This window comes from Nematolebias whitei, chromosome 4 (genome assembly GCF_014905685.2).
Source record: "Nematolebias whitei isolate Nwh7 chromosome 4, NemWhi1, whole genome shotgun sequence".
NCBI lineage: Eukaryota > Metazoa > Chordata > Actinopteri > Cyprinodontiformes > Rivulidae > Nematolebias > Nematolebias whitei.
Window position 1 is genome coordinate 16,018,354 of NC_056501.1, and position 27,756 is coordinate 16,046,109.

Genomic DNA, 27,756 nt, shown 5'->3' on the forward strand with positions numbered 1-27,756 from the left:
GGAGGAGCGCTCCCCCGCCGAACGCGTCATGGGACACGGTAGAACCTCGGCTGCTGCCTCCTTCTTCACCTGAAGCCTCTGTGGATTTATAAAGCACGTTTTAAAGGACAAACCTTCTTTTATTTTTAGACGTATCGAATCGACTTTCTATTGGTCATTCGGGACTAAAAATCCTCCGCAGGGACTTTTCCCCTCAACAGGACAAGCTTTGGGTTTCGCTGAAGTTGAACAGAATGAGCTCCAGCTACTTCTCACTGCTCATCTTCTGCTGCTTGTCCCTCACAGCCGGTAAGAAGTCCCTAAAACCTTTTAAAGCACGACCAGACTCAATGAATGAATGATTTGATGAAACAAAATGTGTGTCACATTAAACAACTAATCAAAAGAAAGAGTCAAACTTTATTCCGTGCGTGACCGATTCGTGACCATTTTAGCTCTTTTTAATCCCAACTTTTATTGAGTTTTCCCTGTTTTTATTATCCTGGTGTTTTTATGGACGTCATGCATCCATGCAAGCTCTGACTGGATCTAGTTCTCACTCAGACCACTAGAGGTTGTCTAGGCTCTTTAAAAAAAATCTGCTAGCCCGGAAAGGTAAAAGAAAGGCCTTGCATTCCGTGAAGAAATGCATATCGCCCGCCACATGTTGTGCAGGAGTTTTAGATTAAAATCAGCTTGAGCTGGATTTACTCCACAAGTTGCAGATATTCATAGTTTTGCTTTTAGAAAGTTTCAGTTATTCATGAGATATTTCGCTAACAGACTTACAGGATTGATTCCAGCAGTCGATGCTAAAGTTTTAACCTCATATGTGGACAACCTGGCATCCACGCAAGAGTCCGCGGGTCTTAGGAGGTTAAGCAAAGATCTCACTGCAGGAGTGGCACTCAAAGTATGCAGGGTGGATGACTCTGCTACTACCACACCAAATTTTAGCTCAGATTTCTACAACTGGGTTTTAGCATTTTTTTTATGGTCAGTTGCACAAGTTAACCAGTTTACTGATGATTAATGAGTATTTTACACAAGTTTTTATTAAAATCTATCTTTTAATTTAAGAGATTCTTGAGTCGTCCATCTTCGCCTTTTCGAGAAGCAATGAAAACATTTGGACGAGTTTCTGATTGGCTGATTTGTCAAACTTTTCCTAACACTCCCGGGCCGCTCTCACCGCTTCTATTTGTGTTAGGTAGAAGCACTATCTGTAGCTTTTACAGCAAAACTCCATCGTTAAGGGGATGAATTGATTAGGCACAGAGCACAAAGTTTCTTTATATGCTGATGACATGCCTTTGTATATATCAGACCCTCTTACTAGCCTTTCTGAATTACTTTGCTTCAAAAATTCAAAATTCAAAATTTTGTTATTTTGTTCTTTTTTGTGTTTGTGTAAAAAAAAAAAAGACCTTGGCTAAAACAAAAGTTTTCATAGCACTTTTAAAATCAGCTATTTATTTATTTAGTTTTATTTTAGAAATTATTATTATTATATAATTCCATTGACTGTTATCCATGAGATAAAACCCCTTCAGGAAGAGATAATTCTCGTTGCTTCTCACAGTAAATTCAGCTTCATTGTTTCAGCTGAAATCCTCCAAAACAAGACGGAGCAGAAAACATGGATGTTCCTCCACCTTGTTTCAGGTCGCCACGCAGACCAAGACTTCCTTGTCATTTCCAAATAAACAGCCCATCCAAATAAAGGAAACACTCTTCCCTCACACACACACACACACACACACACACACACACACACACACACACTCACGAGCATATGAAGCTTTGTTTGTGCAGTTTTTAAGCAGGTTTCCTTCACTGTCCACGCACAAAGCGTGGGAAAAACGCACAGAGGAAGCGGATGCAGGGACAAGAAGCTGCCTGAATTGTTCTGGCAAGTAAAGGTCACGGAAATGTGACACGCTACCTGAGCGATGATTTCGTCTTGAGCTGATATTCTTGGTTATCTCAAACCTCATGCACGAGACAATGGCAAGAAGGAAAGCAGGGCCCCGAGTCTGCAAACAACCCATGACTGGTAGAGTCATTAGTTATTTGATGTTGGTCAGCAGGTCGACTGTTAGTGATGACGCGTGTAGCAGGTTTGCTCCTGTGATTAAGACGTAAAACTACACACACACACAAATAATGGGTTGTAACAAATAATAGTTTGGTGTGTCACGCTAAGCCCCAAATACAGATTTTTATGGTGTGAATGTTTATCAAGCTTTCACATTGAGGTCCATTTTTCTTCCCTACGTTTTTCGGCATCTTTCTCGTTCCAGAATTTTTATGCTATTTCAACAAATCATAAATCAAAACGTCCATCTCATTCAGGTAAAGGGTGATATGAGTTTTGGTATTGGTGCAACTTTAGCTTTTTTAAATATTTAGCCTTTTATACCATTTTTTTTTCTAATAGGAAATGAGGAGCTCATTTCACTTCCTTCAGATCTTCAGATCTGTTCACAAACTTTTAGTCCTTTTTTCACATTTTGTTCTGGTTCACCTTCTTTCAGCTTCCTTCTGCAAATTTAAACATTTTTTTTTCAGCTACTTTCAGCTGATTTCAGCTGGGGGGGGGGGGGTGTTCCAGCTGTTTTGTGCTCCTTTCAGCTTTATTCTGCTAACATTTTTGTGCTTCTTATAACTTCTTTAGCTAATTTCAGCTTCTTTGAGCTTTTACTGCTATTTCAGCTACTGTTGAGCTGTTTTTATGCTAATTTTTGCCTTTTCAGCTAATTCAACATTTTTTGCACTCATTTCAACTTTCTTTAGCCCAATTCAGGAAAAATGTGCTCTCTCACGTCCTTCTGGTAATTTAAGCTTCTTTCTGCATTTCTGTCTACTTTTCAGCAGTTTTGTGCTCATTTGGGCTTTTTTCAGATAATTTCCACTTTTTTGTGCTCATTTCTGCTTCTTTCAGCCTAACTGGGCAAACATTCTTTCTACTTTCTTCTGCTGATTCAAACTTGTTCTACATTTTCAGCTCCAATTCAGCAAGTTTTTAGCTAATTTCAGCTGTTTTTCTGCAAATTCTTCAGCAATAAGCATTAATTTCTTCAGTTACTTTTGATTAACAGAAAACACCTCTAAAGAAACACATCAGTCTCTTACTGATCCATCCGTGGACTCATCTGGTAATTTGTTAATGTTTACCTTGTCACAGCTTCTCTTTTGAAAATGACAACAGGTCAAGTGTGTCACTTCGTGACCTTTTGACACCGACTCAAATGAAGCAGAACGGCTCAGACTGAAACTCTTCTTTCATACGGTTCTCTGCAGCAGACGTAGTTGAAGACTCCAAGGGTCTTCTGCATCTTTTGACCCATACCAGGTGATAAAACCAAATCTGACTTCCAGTCAGTGTGTGTTGACTTCAAAGATTCAGTTTGTTCCTGATGGATGATAAATGATAGCTCTTAATTGGAGGCCTGTTGTTACGGGCTGTTCAGTCCCTATACAAGCGGTGCAAGAGTTTGGTTTGCATTGCCGGCAGTAAGTTGGATCCCTTTATGGTGGGAGTTGGACTCCGCCAGGGCTGCCCGTTGTCACCATTTCTGTTCATAACTTTTATGGACAGAATTTCTTGGTGCAGCCAGCTGGTGGAGGGTTTCCGGTTCGGTGGCCTCAGGATTCCATCTCTGCTCGTTGCAGATGATGTGGTCCTGTTGGCGTCATCGTGCCGTGATCTTCAGCTCTCACCGGAGCGGTTCGCAGCCGAGTGTGAAGCGGCTGGGATGAGAATCAGCACCTTCAAATCTGAGGCCATGGTCCTCAACCGGAAAAGTGTGGATTGCTCTCTTCAGGTCGAGGGTGAGGTTCTGCCTCAAGTGGAGGAGTTCAAGTATCTCGGGGTTTTGTTCATGAGTGAGGGAAGAATGGAGCGTGAGATTGACAGACGGATTGGTGCAGCATCTGCAGTATTGCAGACTCTGTACTGGTCCGTTGTGGTGAAGAGAGAGCTGACCTGTAAGGCAAAGCTCTCTGTTTACCGGTCGGTCTATGTTCCTACCTTCACCTATGGTCATGAGCTCTGGGTAGTGACCGAAAGAATGAGATTGCGGATATAGGTGGTTGAAATGAGTTTTTTCCGCAGGGTAGCTGGACTCTCCCTTAGGGATAGGGTGAGAAGTTCAGTTATTCAGGAGAGACTCGGAGTAGAACCGCTACTCCTCCACCTCGAGAGGTGACAGTTGAGGTGGTTCGGGCATCTGGTAAGGATGCTCCCTGGGCACCTCCCTAGAGAGGTGCTTCGGGCATGTCCAACTGGGAGGAGACCCTGAACAAGATCCAGGACACGCTGGAGAGACTATGTCTCTCGATTGGCCCGGGAATGCCTTGGAAAAGCTGGAAGAGGAGGCTGTGGAAAGAGATGTCTGGGCCTCCCTGCAAGCTGCTGCCCCCGTGACTCTACTTCGGAATAAGCGGAAGATAATGGATGGATGGTAGATTATGAAAAATAGTCATTACAGCAATGCATAAAATGCACAACTCTATTTGTTAGCAAAATTTCTCACAAACTAGTGGACAGATTTTAATGAAATATTCAAGCAGAAATCCTTGGATGTGAATCTGCAACGGATTAATTTTTGGAGTCAACCCAAGATAGTCACAGCTAATCAACATTAGCCTCCATAAAAATGGCTTTACAGTGAATTGTACAGATAATGAGCTAAAACATTTACCACTGTGTCATTTCTTATCAAAAGGTGATTTAAATTGAGAAAAATCTGGCATGAATGGCGGTGGGCGATATGCATTCCTTCAAGGAATGTTATGCCTTGAGTTATACGTCTGTTTTACACTCCGTCAGTCAAATGCTTCTTCTCCCACCGTCTCGACAGTCTGCTCCAGGACAGGTTGATGCCATGTCTATTTCTGCTAGACACTTGACAAAATTGTAAAACTGGAGAGATTAAAGGGTCAACTACTTGTGCACAAACTGTGAGACAAAAATCCCTGTCCAACACAACGCGTGTCATTCTTCTTATGAGATAAACGCCATATCTGTTCCAACTGTCTTTACAGGATGTTTTGCTCAAATCATGCACAAGATTTCAATTTCAAGGGGATCCTGTCAGACTGCGTGTCCTAATCTCACATTATGGAACAAGAATCTTCTGGATTATCTTTTTCAGATTCTCCTGCGGGAGATTCCTGTCTGTTGGCTTGGCTCGACTTTATATAACCTTGAATGGCCACCCAGCACGGCCAGATGTTCAGTTAATTTGCTTTTTTAAGAGGAGTCTGGGGCATTCTGCCTCCCGATCTCCAAAGGCCAATACAGGCCTAATAAAAATGGCGCTCTCTGTAACTGTTGTCTTAACCTTGCAGTTGGCACAGAGTGGATGGGGGGTGGGGTGGGGGGTGAGATGGGGAGACTGGTTCCCATGATGGCAGGTGGTAACAATCCTTGTCTTTGTCTGAGCTCAGCGTTTGACAACACTCTGATCAACCAAGCGTTGCTTTTAAAGCAGTAGTTCAGATCCTTTGAAGTGGAGGCCCATGGAAAGGTTGTGAACAATTAATATCTTACCTGTTGTAGGTAGCTGTTTTGTCAGCAACCACAGTTTAGAGAAATACCGGTTAGTTATTTAAGTTATTTATCAACACTCAAAACAGACTATAAGCTGAGTCAGCAGGTTTTGTCTTGCCTCTTTTATCTGTTGTACAAAGCTGCAGGCTTTAGTGGCTGCTGCTGAAATTTGGTGATTATTTTTACCCACCGCCAAAAGGCAAATGTGCGTAATATTTTTTGCTTGTGTGCATGCATTTGTGTCTGTTAGCAAAATATCACATGAACCACAGCATGAGTTTTCATAAAAGTTGCAGAAATTAATCACCTTAGGAGTCAACTTGATTCATGATATAAATCACAGCTTATTGACCTAAAAAAAAAAAAAAATATATATATATATATATATATATATATATATATATATATATACAATCCAGTAAATTTCACAGATATTGAGGTAAAATTTACATTAGTAGTAGCTGAGACTGATCCCCATTACATATTTTAAACATTAGCAGATTGTGAAGGATTTTTATGTAAAATTTTGCCATTAACTGTTTGGAGTCAAGTTTGTCTGTCTGTTAGCAAAATATTTTCTGAACTACTGGACAGATTTTGATGAAATGTTCAAGAAATAATCACTAGATGTTCATCTACAACTAATTCCCTTTTGGAATGATTCCAATTCAAGATGGCTGTTAATTAGCCTTTACAAAAATGGCTACAGCTCAGTGAAGTTAACAGATAATGAGCTAAAATGTGATGTGGTAGTAGCTGAGAGTCATTCACAACATGCTCCGAGCATGACATTTGATGGACTCAAAACAATGGAAATGACTCATGCCATTTTTGTTTTATTTTATTTAATTTAAGCCTTCTGTTTTCCAAAAGCTTGGCCATAAAAGTGGAACATAATGGAAGAGGTTTGACAAGGGACCAATAATGTTGTCTCGTATTGTTACTTTTGGCCTTCCAGGTCCAAAAAAAGACCCATCTGATAGGGAAGTACAGGGAGATGAAATATATAATTTCTGCATAAAAGAAGGGAATTCCTCAAATTAGTTCCTGTAAGTAAGTGAAGGGCTGCGACGTGAAGTTTCCTTTTGGGTTTGATGACAGTAAAGCCACCTCATGCAGTTAGTGGTTTTTATTAAGCAACATGCTTCTGAACAATGGCTGATGACTTCATTTCTGCTTCTTTCCTCATACATTTTCTTTCAGCAGCTTTTATTTTGTAGTTCATTTCGTAACAGCTTTTATTTCTAGTTTTGGTTTTATTTATTTCCCCACAACATTTAAATGCATCACCCTTTGCAGTATGTCATTAAATTTGCCTATAAAGTTTCAAAAACCCATTGTTACTGGATTAGTGTGCCAACAAGAAGAGTCTTAACATAAAAAAAAATATATATCCTTCTTTTGTAACTATATCCAAGATCACTCTGAAAGATTTCTTTAAATCTTATGAAAATGATTATTTAATCATAAAATGATTTGATCATATTTGTTCTGAAATGTCACCAATTCTCTATTTTGCAGATTTTACAATAATCTTTAAATTACCTAACATTTGATTAATTTCTAAAGTGAAACACACTGTTTTAAAGATAATTGTCACAAATCTGTGTTTTTTGTTGAGATTCTTAGTGTTGTGTTTATTTCTTTGATGACAATTTTCCATGTAGTTTCACTTTGACAGTTCTTGTGTTATTCCTGTTCTTTTTTGGTCTCACTTACCGTAGTTTTCCCTCAGACTGAGCTCTTCCTTACTCACCTGTTCCTCATTTGCTCATCAGTTCAGCTGCTTTCACACGCTCCTCTTTACTCCCAGCTCATACTCATCATCACATTCTAGTGGTTGGTTACTCTTTCCACTCCATGTGCCCCTTGCTTTCGTTTCTTTATTTTTGCCCTGTCAGTTTTTCAAGTTCTTAAATTGTGTCTACATTCATTGGTCCCTTGAAAACATGACATTGTGACATTACAGAGGGGGGGGGGGGGGATTTGTGACACAAAGTTGTCAGCAAAGGTCAAAGGAAAAGTTTACAAGACAGTGGTGAGCAGCTATGTTTTATGGTCTGGAGACAGTGGTACTGACAAAAAGGCAGGAGAAAGAACTGGAAGTAGCAAAAATGAAAATGTTGAGGTTCTCCTTAGGAGTGACAAGGATGGATAAGATTAGGAATGAGATCATCAGAGGTACAGCACAGGTTGAACAACTGGGAGATAAAGTTAGAGAGGCCAGACTGAGATGGTTTGGATATGTCCAGTGGGTATATTGGTAGAAGGATGTTAGAAATGCAGCTGCCAGGAAAAAGACAAAGAGGAGATATATGGATGCAGTTAGAGAGGACAAAGGATGCAGAGGACAGAGTGAGATGGAGGAGGATGACTCGCTGTGGTGACCCCTGAAGAGGGAAAAGCCAAAAGAAGAAGAGGGCGGAAAAATACAAGAATGAAACAAATTACTGTACAAGTAAAATCACTTGACAAACTTCTGGAAACTTGAAGCTCTTGAATATTTTAGAGATCGCTATGAATGAATGGTAATCTTCAAGTTGATGGCGTTGCACAGGGGGCTGTGTTGGTGGACAACGTAGACAAAAACTGTTTGCTCTTCAGTTCAAAATCCATGTTTATAGATCCATCCATCCATTTTCTTTACCCGTTTATTCCATTTTGGGTCACGGGGGTCGCTGGTGCCCATGTCCAGCAATCACTGTGCGAGGGGCGGGGTACACCCTGGACGGGTCGCAAGTCCATCACAGGGCCACATAGAGACAAATGAGACAAACAACCATTCACTCTCTCACTCACACCTAGGGACAATTTAGAGTTACCAATCAGCCTAACATGCATGTTTTTGGACTGTGCGAGGAAACCGGAGTACCCGGAGAAAACCCACGCATGCACGGAGAGAACATGCAAACTCCACCCAGAAAGGCCCCTGGACCGGGGTTTGAACCAGGGACCTGCTCGCTGAGAGGCAGCAGCTCTACCAGTTGCGCCACCGTGCTGCCCATGTTTATAGATCTCATTATTTATTGTTAATGTGTACTACGTTCCCCTCCTTTTTACCCTTGCAGTTTTGCTGTATTTGCAGTATTTTTCTGCCTGTGTGGTGCTTTATAAAAACTTACATTTCATTCTCCATATTCCATAATCTCATCCTTTGCAAGTGACTTCACGTAAATCAATGTCTAAGTCAATGCTGCCCAGGACATCAAAGAGATTAATAATGTCAATGGACTTCTTCCTGGTAAAATAAAGGTAAAAAAAAAAAAAATCACACAACAATAAGAACAATAGTTTAAAAATATATTGTTTATTTTTGCTCCTGTCCTGTATTTATTTAATTTGATTTAAATTTGGGATCATTTAGTGTTAGATGAGCTTTTGATAACTCAGTCCATTGTTGCCACACTCATGTCCCACTGACATGTGAAGGTTCAAGGTTCTTTATTGTCATTCGCATCACATGTGGTACATGAGGTGGAACGAAATTGTGTACTCAAGGTCCCAGTTACACCGAAAAATAGCAAAAATATAAAGTATAAAAAGAAACAGTAGATAAGGATCCAAGATATATGCTAAACACTAATAATGTAAAATAATACGGGATATTAAACAGCAGCCTGAACATGAGTCTGTAGTGAGCAGATGGGTATGAATACAGCAGCGTAAAGGCAAGAAATCATCAGCATGGATAATCAGCAGCACAGATGTTGCATATCACCAATTAAAGTGTCATTTCAGTGATTTTCTTTTATCTTTTTTTTCTCCTTACAGTGATTTTCCTGGTTAGGGATTTTTGAGTCTAACAGCCTCAGGGTAGAAGCTGTTCCTCAGTCTAGTGGTTCTACACTTAATGCTTCTCAACCTCCTTCCTGAGGGAAGCGGGACAAAAAGTGTGTGTGAGTTCTGGGTGAGTGGGGTCCTTCATGGTGCAGGTGGCCCTCTTCCTGCACCTGGAGGTGTAGATGTTTGTGATGGTGGGGAGGCTGACTCCGTCAGATTTCTGTGCAGCTTTTCTTTCTGCAGCTGTGCAGCCTCCATGCCACATGTTGATGCTGGAGCACATGATGCTCTCCACTGCACACCTGTAGAAGGAGGTGAGGACTGAGCTTCCCAGTCCAGCTCGCCTCAGTCACCTGAGGAATTAGTCGCTGATGTGCTTTCTTGATCAGGCTGGAAGAGCTTGAGTTCAAGAAATCATATGAGAAATGACAGAAATGCATTCTATGAAAAAGCCAAGTAAAAAAAAGAAACTCACAAAAATGCAAAATAGGAACATGCTCACTTCAACCAATTTCCACCAGTGAGGCAAAACGAACTTAAATCACTTTTTTTTTTTCTTGCAACACCTTAGTTTGTTGTTTTCCAGATAGGAATTTCACTTTCTTTCTACCATAGCTGCCTCAAATATTGGAAAGTCATCCTGCAACTAAATAAAAAGATGACTATATTTTAATTTCCTGACTGATGGCGAACCTGCCCACAGATATGTTCCTAAATCTCATATCCTGTGCTGCTTTCCTCAATCAGTGCCAAGTGAGGACATCTGACCCTGGTCTAAATGTCTGAGTGGCTCAAACCCTCCTCATGAAATAGCTGGAAATTTCTCATCCTCTCCCTCCTTCACACCATTCCACATCTATTCTCTTTTGTTTTGTTTAATGGCGCTTAATAAGAACCAGCTTTTTGGCCCTTTGAACTGAGAAAACAAGCTCAATTTCTGGGATTTTTCAGGCTGTATCCTTCACACAGCTGTTTCACCGGATGCTTTTTGAGGTTATTGCTGGACAGTGACGAGTAGGGGGTGGATTCAACAACAAGATACTTTTCTCTTTTTTTGTCTTAATTTTAATTAAAGAGATGTTTGTATGGAGATGCTTTCATCTTAACCCTGTAGAAATTTGTACTGCATGACACTAGTTTGATCAGTAAGTTGTGGTTTGTTACCAATAAAGATGATATAAATCCGCAGAGCCAGACATATTAGAAAAGTTAACATCTACACAAACAAAAGGAACAAAAGCTAATCTAAGAGCTGACTATCGTTCATTGTATTTATGTAATATATTGCCAAAAGTGTGTACTGTACTAACATGAAAGCATGTGAGCCACAACCCTTCCCCTCCGTTTAACCTTGAACAATCAAACAATGATGTTGTAATATTTTATGAGGAAGTGGATATCACTGCCAACACTGGCAGCTTCTGCTCATTCTTAACACAACAGCTGTTCTGAATGATATTTTAAAAAATACACCACCTGTGTATGTACGTGAGTACTGCTTTGTGTGTTTGTAAATGTATGCGTCCATCTGCTGTTTTTTGTGTCAACTTGATATGTTGGTCCAGCTCCACTGTCTTTCCTGAAAATGTGCAACAAATATGAATTTCACCAGAAGACTTTCATATCTGGAGCTAAGACTTAAATTTGTTTTGTGACAACAAAGACGAGATGTTCAGGGATATCTGTAAAAAGAAGGAAGTCACGTCTGGGACCGTGACACCTCCTGGACTTCAGGGAGACTCACACAGAGCTTCCTATGTTGATCATTGTCAGAGAGCCCTCTCAACAGATTCTGTTGGCGGAGCACCAAAGAGAGGCCTCGACTGAATCAAACATCTTGTTCCCTCATGATATTCTCAGAACAGTGTTCAGTTTACGAGGTCACCTTAAAAACAACTTGAAAAATCAGCATTTTCTGAGAAAATACAGTGTGAGTGCTGAACGACTGCTGAAATTTAGTGAAAACAAATAGTTTAAAAAGATAAAACAAGCAGTGCAGAAACAATATTTAACAAAACAGTAGCTAAAAGCTAAACTGAGCAAAACCAAAGCTAAGAGGAATAATAAGTAAAAACAATAGCCAAAAGTTGAAATCAGCAAAACGGATGCTACAGATAGCATTACTAAAACAATAGATTAAAGCTCAAACCATATCTACAAGCTTAAAATTAGCTAAATTAAAGCTAACAACCAAGGGTACCTAAATTGTAGCTAAAAGTGAAAACCAGCAGAACAATGGTTAAAAGCAATAATGAGCATTATTAAGGTTGAAAAAAGGTAAATTGACGCTAAAAGCTACAATTATTAAAATCAAAGCTAAAAGGAAATATGATAAAAGCAATATCTATTTTTTTTTTTTACAAATCAGCAAAACTGATGCCAAAAGCTAAAATTAACATAACTGTAGCTTAAAGGTAAAATTAGCTAAATTTAAGCAAAAAGTTAAAATGATCCAAACTAAAGTTAAAATTAGTAAAATCATAGCTATTATTTAAAAGGCAACAAAACTGATGCTAGAAGTGTAAAATTGACGAACAGTATAGATAAAAAATTTAGCGAAACCATTGCCAAAATCTAAAATTTGCTAAGGTAATGCTCAAAGTTAAAATAGGCTATACAGAAATTAAAAGCTATAATTAGCCAACCATAGATAAAAGCTAAATTTAGCAAAACAATAGATAAAAGCTCAGACTAGTAGGACCATCAATAAAAGCTAAAATGTACTAAAGTTCAAAGCTAAAATTGGCTAAGAAAGAAATTAAAACCTAAATTTATCAAAACAATAGCTCAGATGTAAAACAAAAAAAAGTCATATCTAAAAAAATGTTAAATCTGGTCCTCTGGACATTAAAAAATAAAATTAAAAAAAGAAAAATTGTAGAAACGTTTCATCTTTCATTCGAAAGATTGCATCTAAAGTTAAAGTTAGGTAAAACCAGCAAAAAACTAGCTAGCTATCTGAACAGTAGACTAGCTAAAAGGTAAAATCAGCTAAAATATTGCTAAAAACCAGAATGTTTTAGGCTGTGAAAATGAATTTAAAGGAATCTGAGTGTGAAAACATGTACAAAGATGTTATGTTTGTTCTGATTTCAAACCAGCATCCATAAAACAACCAACATGCCAACACAGACCACCGGAAGAGACACCTTCATGCACTGAAGTGATTCATGGGAGTTTCCAGCAGTGTTCCCCGTTCCTTCAGTTTAATAGTGACACGCATCATTAAAGGGTGCTGTAAATGTGCTGCTTTGTTAAACAACTTCACTGACTGTTATTTTATTTTTGTTATTGTGTTCATGTGCTGTTCAGCAGGACAACTGGAGCAAGGTCCCATGATTCTGCCCTCTGAGGATCCACAGGTTCTTCAAAAGGGAGTTTCGCTGATCCTTACTTGCATGTATGTGGTTGAACACCTCCTTTTTAAAGATGTTTTCAGTGGTAGAGTGTAATGTTTAATGAGTCCACTCAAGTTCTGCTCTTGGTTTATGTCATAATTGTGGGTGATAATGTTTATTCCTGTGAATGTGTGTGTGTGCCCATAGGCTGTAGCATTAGTAAAACATCTTATTAACAAGTGGACAGATTTTATTGAAACTCTCAGTCATCATACAGTACATCTACAGCTCATTAACGTTTATAGTCACCCTCATTCAAGATGGCTGCCACAGCTGAGAAAGCTTAGCCAACATGTAAATGGTTATAACTTAGTCGACACTTAACTGTCCAGATGACCTGATGGACCATTATTGGATTTTGTACCTGGATGACTGAGCATGAACTTTGAAAACTTAGTCGACATTACAGATACCAAGGTAAAATTTGGTGTGGTAGTATCAGGAAATATTTCACAACATACATACTTTGCTAAAAAACTTAACTAATTTAACTAATTTTACAGATATTAAGCTAAGTTTGCTGTGGTACTAGCTGAAGATCAAACTCAGCACATATTTTGAGAGCAAATACATCTCACAAGATTTACATGATTGTGTGAAGTCGTGCATACTGTGATTTACAAAGCTTGACTAAATTGGCAATAACTTTTATTTCTTAGCGTTAGAGGGTCTTAGTTTGAAACTCTGGCTCGAAAGGCAGCGGACTACATGCATTCCTTCAAGGAATTTGATCAAGCGAGTTTAGGAAACTGGTTTCCTTCCCCTGTCCTGGTCATTTATGAAAGGTCATTTGGGAGTTTTAGAACTCTTCCTTAAACGTTTAAGTTTAGACTCTCGTATCGCTCCTATAGACAAAGGCCAGAGGGAAAATAAACGAAACGTGCCTCAGGCCACAAGAAGCAGGGACGATCCTTGACAGAAACCCTCAATGGTGGTCCACACTTATCAGCCTGTTGCTATTTCCTTTAGCGATGGTGGGACCCATGTGAAGTTCATTCAGATTTGAAAAGAAAAGGCCATTGCATCATTTTACATGCCTGCATAGAATGCACAGGAATTAATGTCCTTCTAATGTAATGCTTCCCTACAAGGAGATTTGTTGTTTTCTGTCACCGGCTGAGAACTAGAGGTTGGGTGACCCAAAATTTCTGCAGGCAAAGGCAATGGTATGCAAGACATGTTCGATGTCCCTCTGGGATCCCTTTTAATGAGAGAGTTTTAAAATGGGTTCTGGGTGGAAAGAATGTGTTAGCCGAGCACATCTTTCAAAAGAAACATGTTCCCATGTGAAAGTTCAAGGTGTCGGGTGACTCGAGATCAACTCCAAATAAACTCAGAATGAACATCAGGCCAGAAACTCCCAAGGGTGAAAGCAGCTGCTGTCATCCTGGGCTGAAAAGACTGGAAGGCCGGCTGCCAGCTGTGACACTTTTACTAAAAATAGATTCCAGCTGCGTAGCGAGTGAGTAAATATGACCATTTCTAACACTGTCCCTCACTGTCCTCTTGCAGAGGGCAAAGCAGTTTGCAGTGGACGCTTGGGAATGCACAACGATCTATCTCATCGAAGGGGGTGAAGGTAGAGCCGTGTGAATCCAGACTTCCCAATCACTGCGTCAGACTCACAGTCAAACACTTGACTGCCAATGACACGGGGAGGTACTTCTGCAAATTCTCCGAAACTGGTTCAAACAACAACTCGTCTGTTTATGTCTATGTCAAAGGTGAGACCTGAAGACAAATAGTGCATTGACAGTCTGTTCAAAATAAAAATGTTTCTAAAAATGAAAGCATATCAAAGCAAGTGCTGCAACAAAGATCAGATAACTCAAAATGTCAAGAGGAGTGGTTATAGTTGTATGTTTTATATAATGTTAATTGCATGCACACACACACATGCATAACTTGCCTATATCCACAATGGGGGGCACATGTTTTAACTACTCACCTTAAGGGAGATCCCTTTCTGAATGGTTTAGAGAAAAAAAAAAAAAAAACTATTTTTTTCACACACACACACCCACACACACAAATACAGTTTATGTATACAGTAGTCCCTCGCTACTTCACAGTTCGTTTCTCACGGACTCGCTCTATCATGTTTTTTTCAAAATAAGATTGTTCATGACACACAAGTGGCTGATTGATGGACGAGTCACACGATCGGCATGACATTTTTTATTTAAAATAAATTATTTAAAATTATTTAGCACCTGCTGCACATTTGTGCAGCCCATACTGCAGGATAAGCTTCCTGCTGCAGCTGAACAGCAGAACTGTTCTCAGAGCTGAGCAGAGAAGTGGGCGTGGCCAAGAACGCATGCAGGTGGCTGAGACAGAGGAGGCAGGGAGAGGGAAATCATGACATTCTGTGCTCTTTTAGAGCGTTTAGAGTTGAGAAACATTGTTACTACTTACCACTTGCTATTTCTACTTTGTGGTTTTTCACTTATAGCGAGGCTTCAGGGTACAGATCCCCCACGATAAACGAGGGACTACTGTATATTTTTTAATGTAAGCTTCTGCAGCCTTTTAGACTCATCAGCACTTGAACTTTAATTCCAACAATGAATGAAAAATATAATAAATTAACATTCTGAGCTATGTTTTCATCATCGTTTAAATTTTGATCGTATTTTATTTTTGTAGATACTGAATGTTGCAGTTGTTCTGTTTGTTTAGTGCATCAACTGCTAAGTTTGCTAAGTTTTCCCAGACTGAAGTGCCACAAATGTCTTAAGCAAGGGACGGAAAGGCAGAATCATTTTGTGGTTTCTTCTGGAGGTTAAAGTCCAAGCTTGATTGCACAGGAAACTCTGGTCAGTGGCTGATTTCCTGCTTCAGCTACTGTTTTCAGAAGTCTTCCCTAAAGCGTCACATTGTGCCAGTTACAGTTATTGAGACGTTCATATGGAGATTTACTCTGAGGGCAAAATGAAACTTCAGCCTCAACCCATTTCACTCAGATGTTTTTGAAAAGTTCACATAAACATAAATTTCTTAGATATTGGTCCAAGAAATAGTTGGGGTTTGTGTACAGCTGGACACTCTTCATTTCCTCTCCTGTTGCTCGGGGAATGTGGTTCCCACTTTTCCTCACCCGCTGGGCCTGTGTTTAGTCTAGCATACTCTTTTCAAAGGCCCTTAGTTGTTTATTAGATTGTGCTCCACGCTTACTTTTCAGATAAAAGTCCCTTCATCCCACTACTAATGCTCGACCTCACACTAATCGCAGACTGTTTCTCTCCCACAGTTGTTGTTTGATGCCTGGCTGCTCAGTAGGCGCTAAAATTAAAGCTCCTTCAGAGCTCCACTGCCTTATCTGGGTAGAGTTAACTAATCAGTTGATCTATGGGTCAAATGCCTCAACGTTTGTCCTCCGTTCAGTCCAGCTGATCCAGCTGATGAACTCTAGCATTAATAGAAAAACTGGCCAATCTTTAGGGCATCATGCGATGTTGGAGACAATCCCAGCTGACTGTATGAGAGTAGTAAGATGTTTGAAATTGTCATAAATGGACGTGGTTTACACCAGTCTGCCAAACTTTTGTGTTTTTAAAGTGTGGGAGGAAACTTACATGAGCACAGAGGCACAAAGCGAACAGAAAAACAGAGTACATTTGTTACTTTAATGCAAAAACTGCACAATTTAACATTGATTTGATCAAAAAGGACAAAATGCAGTCACACACATCTTCAAATGCCGTTTCTGTCTGATAACTCCTGTAGATGATACAAATTTTTATTTCTTTTTTTCATCTTTTAGATCCCGAGCAACCTTTTGTTAAGCCCCATGAAGCTAACCCTGATATTCTGAGCATCTACAGGCACGAGACCAGCCTGGTGGTGCCGTGCCGAACATCCTCACCTGATGTTGTTGTGACGCTGACCAAAGTAAGGCATCATGTAAAGTTTTGGGTTAAATTGTTTTACTCCAGCTTGCACAATAATAGACCTCGCAGGATGCATACTTTGAAAAAAAAAAAAAAAACAGGCAGTGTGTCATCTGAAAAAACAAGATTGTTATTAATATCCCTGCAGGAGATCCTTATTTGTCATCCTGGGAGGAAAGGAAAGAAGTTTCTACTATGCACGCACTGGTTCTCACACCCTTTATGCGTTAGGACACTTCGACACTCAGAAACAGATCGGGGACAGTGTCTTGTCGGAGGGAAGCTCATTGGCAGAAGTAGTCCCTTTGTCTACTTCCTGTGGGAGCAGGAAGGTGCTCCAAGAGTGCTTCTCCCAGAATAGACTCTAAGACTAAATTTAGTGCATCATGTCTTACAAAACAAGAAGTGCAGTAGACAAACAGCACGCAGTGTGTTCAATTGCAGGAAACGACATAAATCTTAGTATGCAAAGTCAAATGTGTGGAAAGAAATATTTTCATGCAAATCAAAAACACATTTTTATGTTTGTCTCTTGTCATTTTATGCATCATTGTGCCCATTAGATACAAACACACAAGATTCAGATGGTGCATGTTGTGCAAACTTCCTGGTTTTAGTAAATCAATGGCACTCTTCCTTCCTTTCTTCTCATCAATTCCTTCAAACTCCCTGACTTGGGAACAAACAGGAGCTGGCACGTACATCCTTTTTTTTAGCCTCTGCTATTTTATGTGTCTCGTTGCATGAACGATTGCAGAGGTCACGCTCCATAAAAAATAAAAACTAATTGGACGCTCAGTCCAACAGATGCCTGTCCCCAGGTGAGCCCAGTTAAGCATGAGTTACACATTAAATGAGGTTGAATGCTTTCCTGTTGACCCTGTCGGGCTCAGTGATGTTTACCAAACGCCACAAATGTTAGAATATGTTTAAATGGCTTTTTCTTTTATAGATGCAGAACTCTGCTTTGTCAGAGGAGGCTGTAAAAGATCAGGCATGGGATCCAGAGGTGGGTTTTGAGATTCCTTATGGTCCCACCATAAAATACATGATGCTCACTTGCCACGCCGTGGTCAACGGGCGCCACTTCCATTCAAAATACATCCCTCAAAGACAAGGTGAGTCCTGTCTTGGTGGTGAAGTTTGCAGTGGAGTACATTCTTTTGGTTCAGGCTCCTCATATCTGTCTCATTTCAACAGCTTCGAATTTGAAAAATGTGATGATCACCCCAGACCGTGTCAAAGTGCTGGTTGGGGACACTCTCATCCTGAACTGCAGTGGGGAGACTGACTCTAATGGGAGAATAAACTTTACATGGGATTTTCCGAGGCGGAAAGTAAGTTCAAGGTTTAAGACCGGCTATGTAAAATGGGACCATCAGACACTCAAGGGCTTGTGATTTTTGTCTGTCTCCAGGAAAATCACCATTACAAAGGCAGGGTTCAACTGAAACGTGATAAGGTTAATGTAATGAGCAAGGAGCTGGTGTTGCCAAACGTTACCATGGAAGACAGGGGATGGTATCACTGCAAAGCTGAAATTAATCCCAGCAAAAACGAGACTGCTTCAGCAAAAGTTGTAGTCATTGGTGAGCTTGCACTGAATGTTTTTTTTCTTTTAACAATATGATGATAACATCACACTTTTATCATTTTTATTTATTAATTAACTCCATCGTCTATTTGTTTTATCTTCTGTTGCAGAACATCCTTTTCTCGACGTATCCTATAAACACGATCGTTCCAGGACAGTGATTGTTAAAGATGGAATTAAGAGATTTGTGTTTGAGCCCAAGGTCAAAGCTCTGCCACAACCAGACACAACAACATGGTAAGGTTTAAAATGAAGACAAATTAAAATATCACGGGCCTAGCATTCCTTGACGACATGCACATTGCCCAATCTTAAAGTGAGCTCATCATATTTGAGAAATAAACTGCAGCTGTTTTGGTTTAAAATTTGGAAATATGTGCAATAGCACAAGGTGTCACTCTTAAGCGTATGTACTGGGGATGACTCTCAGTCTTAGCTCAATATCTGTGACATGGGCTCAGTTAAAATTAAAACTAATAAAAGCAAAACTTTAAAATAGTAAAGCTATTTATCAAATCTTCTTATGAAACCATTTTCTGTTCACCACAGCAAAACTCTTTGTTCCCTCAGGTATAAAGACGGCGTCCTGATTATGAAGAACTCAACTTCTTACAAGATGTTTGGTTATAGTTTGGCCGTCATTAATGTGCAGCAGAAACACGCGGGCGTCTACACTATAAGCCTGAGCAACAAGCTGAAGGGCCTGCACAGGAACCTGAGCTACACGCTTGTCATTGACGGTAAGTCGTTACCATTTACCTGGTCATCTCTGTTATCCTGAGGAAATTAAACCGTGCCTTTGCTTTGTTGCTTTGCACCGCTGCTGCTGGTCTCAGTGCAGTTCACTGGCAGGTAGCAGCTGTAGTATGAGAGGAATTTGGGGGCTTGTTGTTTCCAGAGCATGGATTGATGTCACACAGGCAGCTGCTGTTGATTATTGGGGCTCTTTTGAAGGGGGTAGAGGAGGAGGGCTTGGCACAATGTGCAAAGGGTCCAAGCTCTGTTGTGCTTATACAGACTCCAGCCGCTCCGGAGAACCCCCTCCCCCTCATCCCTTGCGTTTATTTGCATCCTCACCACATGTATTTGCAGAGCTGCTCATACAGTATAAACAGCATGTTCCATAAAATAAGTATGCATCTGAAGAAACAGGGTCGGAGTGTGTACCGTAATTCATTGTTTTGACATTGAGGAGCGTTACTGACAGCTGTTAACACCTGAGGCTGTAAGTGCTGTTGGATGTAAAGTGGGGTTTGCTTGCCCATGAGGGGGTGCGGGGAGGAGTTCCTGCTGAGATTCTTTAAACATTTCTAAGAAATCCCACTAGCGTGCCAAAAAATTGGAAAATTTAGACCCCTTCTGGCTTGTATAATCTTTATTTATGGTCCTTGACTGCACTGCTTCACACAGCTTTTTATTTATTGGAATGACAGAAATAAAGCACACAGACCCAAATAAACAAATGTGACTCCTGGCAACAATTAAAGAGCTATTTAAAACTGTGTTCATCAGCGTTGTTTGGAGTTGTCACTCTGCTTTACATTACGCATGTCGGTGGGATGCAGACATTATATAACTGTTTGAAGTGCGGAGAATGGCCGAGCGATGTGGACGGGCTCCAAGTATCTCGGCCTGTTGTTCATTACAGAACACATGGTGGAATCAATGACCCGAGCGTCGGCCACAGCAGGGTCGCTCTTTGACCTTACAGCCCTGGGTTAACCTGTCATCCTGACATTCTTCTTCTACAAAAAAGTGTCTGAAGGACAATTGGTGTCAATGGCACATTTCTCATGACTATACATCATGGCTGTCGCCCCTCATTGAAAAGACATTATCAAATACCACAACAAGCAGGGTCAGGATGGTGGATCTACCCTGCTTCTCTGATTTTCTCATTTCTTTGAATCTACTCGTTTCTCACAGTGAAGCCAACCATTTCCGAGGCAGAGCTCTCCACCATGGACTTGCAGCCCTACATGTCCGGAAAGCAGCAGCGGCTGGTCTGCTCCTCTTACGGACAGCCGTTACCAAACATCACTTGGTTCTGGCAGCCGTGCCGCTCAGACCCAACACTTAAAGAGTGAGTCATCATCTTCACTGTGCTTTAAACCCCTAAACTTGGTCTTGATCAAGGTTTGTCCTCCATCTCCTAAAATAAAAAAGACCTCCTTATTTAAACTTGAAAGGTATTTATTTTATTCATAAGTGAGAGTCAAACCTCTTTATTTCATTGGACTCATGCTGATGATGCAACACAATCCGATTCAAACAAAGCTGTTTTGTGTCGATCAAGCTTTTCACTTTTAGCTCAGATTTCAAAAAATTGAAAATTTATAGTTACACTTCCAGGTATCGTGCACTGATTGCAGGTGAATTGTTCAAAAACAAGCTTTAATAGATGACAGCAGCAGATGTAAAGATGAAAAGTTTTCAAAATAAGGAATAAAAATATCACAGATGATAACAATGGACATTATTAAAGGCCGAAAGAACAATCCACATTTAAAAATATATATTTCACAAACGGTAACTTATTTAAAGGTTTTGTCCTTTTGAATAAATAATAAAGTATATAGTTAAAGACCATTTCAGTAAAACAGTAAATGTTCCCATGAACAATTTGAAATATGACAAAAGAATCTTTGATGCAAATAATATTCGAACAATTGTTTTAGACTAAATAACCCATAAAATGTTTGTCCATTTTTTAAAAATAAAACGATTAGTTTTACTTTTTTAAGTTATGTTTTCATTTGGTGATTATAGTTTTTTTAACCACAGTCAAGTACAATAAAACACATATTGCTACATTTTAAAACCTTGTTTCAAGAACAGATAGTTGAATGGAAACAAAGCAAAATGCTGCAATGAAATCTGATTTTATTCCACAAAAAATGTATCTAAAATAAGTTTTAAAAAAACATGTAGCATTTAGTTAACAGTTATATTTCAGATTAGTTTTACTCTTGATGCTCCCTTTAAGTGACAGTAAGTCTTTAGTCTTTTATACTTACATATTTTGAGTTATATTATATATTTTTGTACTTTTATAGTACATTGGTTCTGGAATGGGTGCTGTTCTTGGCTCCCTTGAAATCATTTGCAATCTCAACTGGACTCACCTGGTTAAATAAAGGTTAATAAAAATAAAAATAAAATCTATAGCAGATCAAAGCTGTGCAGCAATACAGTAAAATGTTGCACTAAGTCAAAACACTTTTTTGCTGTTTTTTTCCTGTCCAAAAAAAAAACAAAAAAAACTAATATTTGTTTATCTGTATTTGTATATCTGGCTTAAAATCATTAGTGAATGATTCTGCAACATTATAAATATTATTTTTTAGCATTTTAGAGAAAAACAACCTCACTTGCAATATGTAACTTAATTTTTAAAAAAATAAAAGTTACATGCGGTATGTTATTTACATAATTGTTAAAACTGTCACTATGTTGTAACAGTATAAGACATATAATCTGTGAAAAGCTTGAGCTCCAAGACTTGAGGTCTTGGTCTTGACTTGGTTTCGCCCTCCCTCAGTCTTGGTCTTGACTTGGTCTCAGACCCCAAAAGTCTTGGTCTTGTCTCGGTCTCGGTACACTCTTGTCTTGGTCTTGACTTGGTCTCAGGTTAGGTGGTCTTTACTACAGCACTGCCAGTTGGAGATGTACATCCATTAATTACTTTCTGAGAGTTTCATTAAAATTTACTCATTGGATCATGAGACATTTTGCTAACAGACAAAACATGGATTCACACAGGCCATTACTTGATTGTTCACCTTACTTGATCTGGGAAATAAACTGAGTGAAGTATTGAGCCGCCGGTCCGACCTGGGGATCCAACTTTTCTACAGAATCCACTCTGACTCAACTGCCTGCATCTCTAAAGAAAACACATAAATCACTGGTCAGTGACTCTGCGGGTTAAAGTGGGGAACATGCTGGAGATATATTGATTTCAGATCCTCTGAGTGGAACAGCACCAAGTGTGTGAAAGCTGTCCTGGTTGTGAACTTGCAAACATCAAGACGTTCCCAGAGGTCCCGGCCCGTCGATGGTAGCAGCAGACCTTCGAGTCATAAAATCAGGGAAACAATGGGCCATTACCCGTCAAGCTTGGACCCCACTGACAAAATCAACACAGACAGGGACTAAATTATGGGGGGGTGCCAGATCTGTAAGTTATTCCATAATTTTATTATATTTTCTCAGAAAACAACTCCTACTTTATTTGGGACAAGTAAGAGCAGAGGTTGAACAGAGTCTTCCCGCTGGTCCAGAGATAATCGAGGCTGGCACCAGAACAAGTGGCTGCACAGCTAATGAGACTGAGGCAGCCACTGCCTGCTGGGAGGAAACTGTGCTCCCCCCACCCCCCATCCAACTCTGACTCTACAAAGTTCATGCCACTGTAAATCCAAAATGTGGGATCGAATCTCATCTTTTGGAGTTTGAGGAGGGATGAGATTTCTCCGTCAGCAGGTTGAGAAGTTATCAGCTTTTCTCAGCAGAGTCTTAGGATCAGTCTTATCTCGTGTGGACAGAGTGCCTGGGGTGCAGGGGGGTGCAGGGGGGTGACACACAGCCCTTCCTGCTGCTGTTTCCTCCTTTGCCGCACCGCTCATCAGGCTGATTGTTTACACTCCACAAGCAGGGAAGGGTTTGGGTCTAGACCTGGATTCTTCTTGGATTAGTAGTTTGATTGAGGAGGGGCGCTTTGCAGCGTTACAGTCATAAATGAACGACAGGGTTTTAATTAAAACAAAACACTTTTTTTTTTTACAAAGTACATTGTTCTTGATACAACATGGTGAGTCTTATTATTAACGCCTACCCCTGAATGTGAAGGTGATTATGATTTTGCCTGTGTGTGTCTGTTAGCAAAATATCTCATGAATCGCAGAAAATATTTTATGGGAACTCTAAGAAAATAATTGTTAGACAATTTTATTTTTTTTAATTCAATCCAATTCAACGTGGTCACCACAGCTAAGCAACTATAGCAAACATAAAAAAAATGTCTTCTGCTCAGTTAATCTTATAGATGTTCAGCGTAAATGAGTTTGGTAGTAGCTGCAGACTATGGTAGATTATGCCTTACCTGTAGACTACGGTAAAGCATGCCTTGTGTCTTTTCCAAATCAGAGGAAGCTGACTTTAGACTTCTGAGAATATGTCTGCATATATGGGTATAAATTAACCATCCATCCATTATCTTTTACCCACTTCCTCTATTTTGGGTCATGGGAGTCTCTGGTGACCATATCCAGCAGTCACTGTGCGAGAGGCGGGGACACCCTGGACAGGTCTCCAGTCCATCACAGGGACACATAGAGACAAACAGACAAACAACCATTCACTTTCTCACTCACACCTAGGGACAATTTAGAGTTACCAGTCAGCCTAACATGCATGTTTTTGGTCTGTGGGAGGAAACCGGAGCACCTGGAGAAAACCCACGCATGCATGGAGAGAACATGCAAACTCCACCCAGAAAGGCCCCTGGACCGGGGTTTGAACCAAGGACCTGCACGCTGAGAGGCAGCAGCTCTACCAGTTGCGCCACTGTGCTGCCCATTAACAAACATTCTTTCTGCAAAATTTCTCAATATTGCTTGAATAATGTCATTTATAATCTTTGACCAAAAGGACCATGACTCATTCCCTTTTTGTTGTGAGATGATGTCAGTTTAAAACTCTGACATGAAAAGCAGCTTTTAATTTTTTTTCTGTTTTCCTTGCAGTTGTCGTACTTACACTGAACCCATCCTGGTCAAAGCTGATAACCAGGGAAACTATTCCCACAACTGGATTGAGGACATAATTGGAAATTTTGAATTGGTCAAAGGGAAAAACAAGGTATGCAACGTAAATTATTATATTTTTAAACTCTATATGCACATTTCAAGGTGCCTTTTTGTCTATATTGAAACTTATCTCAGATCCTGAGAGTTTTCATCCCCCTTCAGAGTGAAAAATGATTGATTTTGTCCACTTGTGATCTACAACCTGAACCAACTGAAATGCTCTTTGCAGAAAATCAGCTTTGCTATTCATGTGCTTTAAAAATAGTGTGGTTTGTTCTTGAAAAACATTTTAGAGCAAACTTAAGGGTGGCCACAAGCAAGAAGGTGATGCTTGGTCAACAGTAACATCCATCTTGATAACCCAGTTTAGCAAAGAAAATATCTTCAGATCTAACATCTGACTGACCTATTGTTAAGTTCAAGCACAGATCTGCTGCAGAGATCCATCTGATGCGTATGAAGTATGTTAGCTCGGACTGCACACGCATGCACGGCTCAACTGCCTGTGAAAAATCACACTCAAACATGTGTGCATTCTGTTACTTGTTTCTTGGCTTGCGCGCAAAATCACCAACCTTCAGGCTAGCAATCTGCTCCTCTGACCTCCAGTTAACCCATAAATCTAAACCTGGTTCTGGTGAATAGTATTTGGCTTTTCTTTCACACAAAAATCCATCCTATTGGGAAAAGGTCTCCATCAGGTCTCCAACATGAGGCGCCTCTGACTTACGGTTTATTCCCCTTTACTGGAGTGAGCAGTCTTCTTATTTCCAGTCGTTATTATGAAGAAAGGTTGTAAATAAAAGGGTAAATGTTCACCAGCCTGCAAAATAAAACAGTTTAAATTAGTGTAATACTGTTTCTTAATAGACAATTTGCAGCATTGCTGGATGGTGTTTTCATTACAGCTTGTTCTTTACATGACAGAGCTTTAACCTGCATTTGTGGATGGCACAGTGTTTACAGACAAGTTGTAGAAGGGTTTCTGAAAAATGCAGCATCAGACCTGTTTTAAATGGGATATCCAAAGCTTTTGTACTGCAGTCTTCTTTGGGCTCAAACTTATTTAAAATGAACTGAGTCAACGTGGAAAGCTCTTCTGTGGCCAGAGAAATCACATTTTTACATTTGTTTTAGAAACCACGAATACCCCATCCTCACTCTAAAGAGGAGTGAGACTGTGCCCGTTATTAAGGTTCAAGGTTCTTTATTGTCATTCGCATCACATGTGGTACATGAGGTGGAACCAAACTGTGCACTTAAGGTCCCAGTTACAGCCAAAAATATAAAAAATATAAAGTATGAAAAATAAACCGTATACAAGGATCTAAGATGTAGCTAAGCAATAATGTAATATAATATGGTAAAGCAGCCTGGACATGAATATGCTGTGAGCAGATGGGTGTGAATACAGCAGCTTATAGGTAAGAAATCAGCAGCATGGATAATCAGTAGCATGGATAATCAGCAGCACAAAGTGACATATCACTCATTGAAGTGTCATTACAGTGATTTTTCTGATTAGGGAGCACACGCGTCAGAAGCTTGCCTCTGATGGTATTGTGGTGCAGCTGGTCTCAGTTCTTAGAGGTTTACAGACATTTGTAAAATAAAAATTCAAACAAAGAGGAGGCGCTCAGCTGTGATCAACATGGCCCCGTTTTTTTTTTTCTTAAAGTGTTTCTACCAAAGAGTGAAATTGTTTGATTTTTTTTTAAGTACAGAGTTTAGTATAAATATCTGATATATATGTTTACTATATTCCATTGTAAACAAAATGGGGCTTCATGAGATTTGTAAATCATTGCATTTTGTGTTTATTTGCATTTTCCATACATTTTGGCAATTGTGGTTTTAATTTGATTTGATGAACAAAACTTAAATAAAACCAGACTGCTGTAAGGTTTGATGAATAAAACAAATTTCTTTTGGAAAATTTAAACTTGGATTTACTGACTGCTACTCTTTAATTAGGTTTGAAATAAACTTCTGCTCCAATTACTTCCATATGAGGTTACTGTAAATCTGACTGTTTTCACAGCGAGCCAGCTTCAACGCAAGTCTGACATAAACAGGAGAGGCACCACTTATTTACAAGTACGAGCAGACAATCGTTGGCGTTTTCATGGGGCCAGAGCTGAGGGTCAATGATAACAAGAAGCTGTTTGAAAGATGAGGGATTGGTTGGAAGCAAATTCCTCTCTGTCACTTCGCATAAATTGCACCAGCCTGTGAATTAGAACATAGCCGGGGCTGGGTCTCTGAGTGGCACTCCGCGGTGCAGAGGCAGAGCGGCCCAAGGTCACAGTAACAGGAAAACATAAAGGCAAAGGGCAATATGGGCATAAAGGTCACCGTGCGTCTGGTCAGGTCAGGCTTTCAGGAATGTGTGAAGGCCTTTAATGACTGTTTTTAATCTCAGGTTACATCATGTAGGCTAATAGTGGTACTGTAAGACCTCGCCGTTATGTTTTTACAGAACACACATCACCATGAACTGAACAGTGGAAATTACTTTTGTTTAGGGAGCAATGGTGGCACAGCGGTGATAAAATGATTTAATTTCAACTGGGAGTCAACACAATAATTTTTGCCAGCTCAGGAAGTTATGGCCAGTGTGGACAATTTACCCACATCATTCTATTTTAATGTATTTGACTGACCCCCAACACCCCACCCCTTAAAAAAACAGATGTCACCACGAACATTAAGCAGAACCCAGCGCTGCCTGGCCCTCATCCAGGTTCTGCTTATTATTTTGTCTATCTAAGTCACTTAAATGTTGTTTTTGTTGTAAATCTGATTTGTCATTAGTCACTCTGCAGGAAATCGACGCTAGGGCTCACTCAGGTCTTGTTCTTGTGGTTAGATGGAGACTCAGTGGGCTTTTAAACTCCAGATGCATCCTTTCATTATTGCTGGGCACCGGTGAGCATAAAACCTACAGTCGTGTTGCGCACTGCACGCTTGCTAACCACAACTCATGGCTCTGATGCCGAGCCGAAGACAAAACAATGAATTTTAATTTGATAATTATCGCCCAGACAAAACCTTTCATGAACCACAAGGCACAATTGAATAAGATTTGCAGGAAGTAATGACTGGATATATATCTACAAGTGATAAACTTTTACAGTCAACCTGATCGAAGATAGCTGCCACAGCCACCTGACCTTAAAAAAACAACAAAACAAATGTTATAACTTAGCCAGTTTTATGGATATTGAATTAATTTTGATGTAATAACAGCTGAGACTTTCACAAAACATACTTGTTAGTATTACATTTAAGGTTTGAGCAAAATTGTTACAACTCGGTCATTCTTCAGCATAAGATGATCTTAATTTGAAACCTAAAAGGATGTGGGTGATATCAATTCAATTCAAAAATACTTTATTAATCCCAAAATTAAATCTTGTTGTAACTCGTTATCCTCATTTCATTAAGAGATGTTAGACAGTAGATGCTGATGACTGTAGGCAGGAAGGATCTCTTGTAAAGGTCCATCCCACAGCGGATGCAGAGAAACTGGCCACAGATGCCATCCGATCTATCCACCCAGACTTGGCGGACCTTTTGGTTCCCCCAGGCTGTTTCCTGCCAGTTCCAGGATTTCAGCAGTCAGGCACTCGAGCACAGCCAGCAGGGAGACGGGAATGCATCTATGGTGCCTCCTTTTCAACTCTTTTGAGATTTGGATCTGTAGTTGAGAAGGAATATGCATTCCTTCAAAGAATGCTGGGCT

General features: G+C 39.9%; 1 protein-coding gene across 1 annotated transcript in view; it reads left to right on the forward strand.

The window, feature by feature from the left end:
* Positions 1 to 207: 207 nt before the first annotated feature.
* kdrl (kinase insert domain receptor like) overlaps positions 208 to 27,756 on the forward strand; it is a 60,696-nt gene continuing 33,147 nt past the window's right edge. The window contains exons 1-11 of the mRNA XM_037675763.1: positions 208 to 288; positions 12,632 to 12,716; positions 14,227 to 14,438; positions 16,481 to 16,608; positions 17,560 to 17,725; positions 17,808 to 17,944; positions 18,025 to 18,196; positions 18,312 to 18,438; positions 18,772 to 18,941; positions 20,128 to 20,284; positions 23,949 to 24,063. Coding sequence (XP_037531691.1) covers positions 234 to 288; positions 12,632 to 12,716; positions 14,227 to 14,438; positions 16,481 to 16,608; positions 17,560 to 17,725; positions 17,808 to 17,944; positions 18,025 to 18,196; positions 18,312 to 18,438; positions 18,772 to 18,941; positions 20,128 to 20,284; positions 23,949 to 24,063 — 1,524 coding nt within the window. The 5' untranslated portion in view covers positions 208 to 233. The remainder of the gene's footprint in view (positions 289 to 12,631; positions 12,717 to 14,226; positions 14,439 to 16,480; positions 16,609 to 17,559; positions 17,726 to 17,807; positions 17,945 to 18,024; positions 18,197 to 18,311; positions 18,439 to 18,771; positions 18,942 to 20,127; positions 20,285 to 23,948; positions 24,064 to 27,756) is intronic.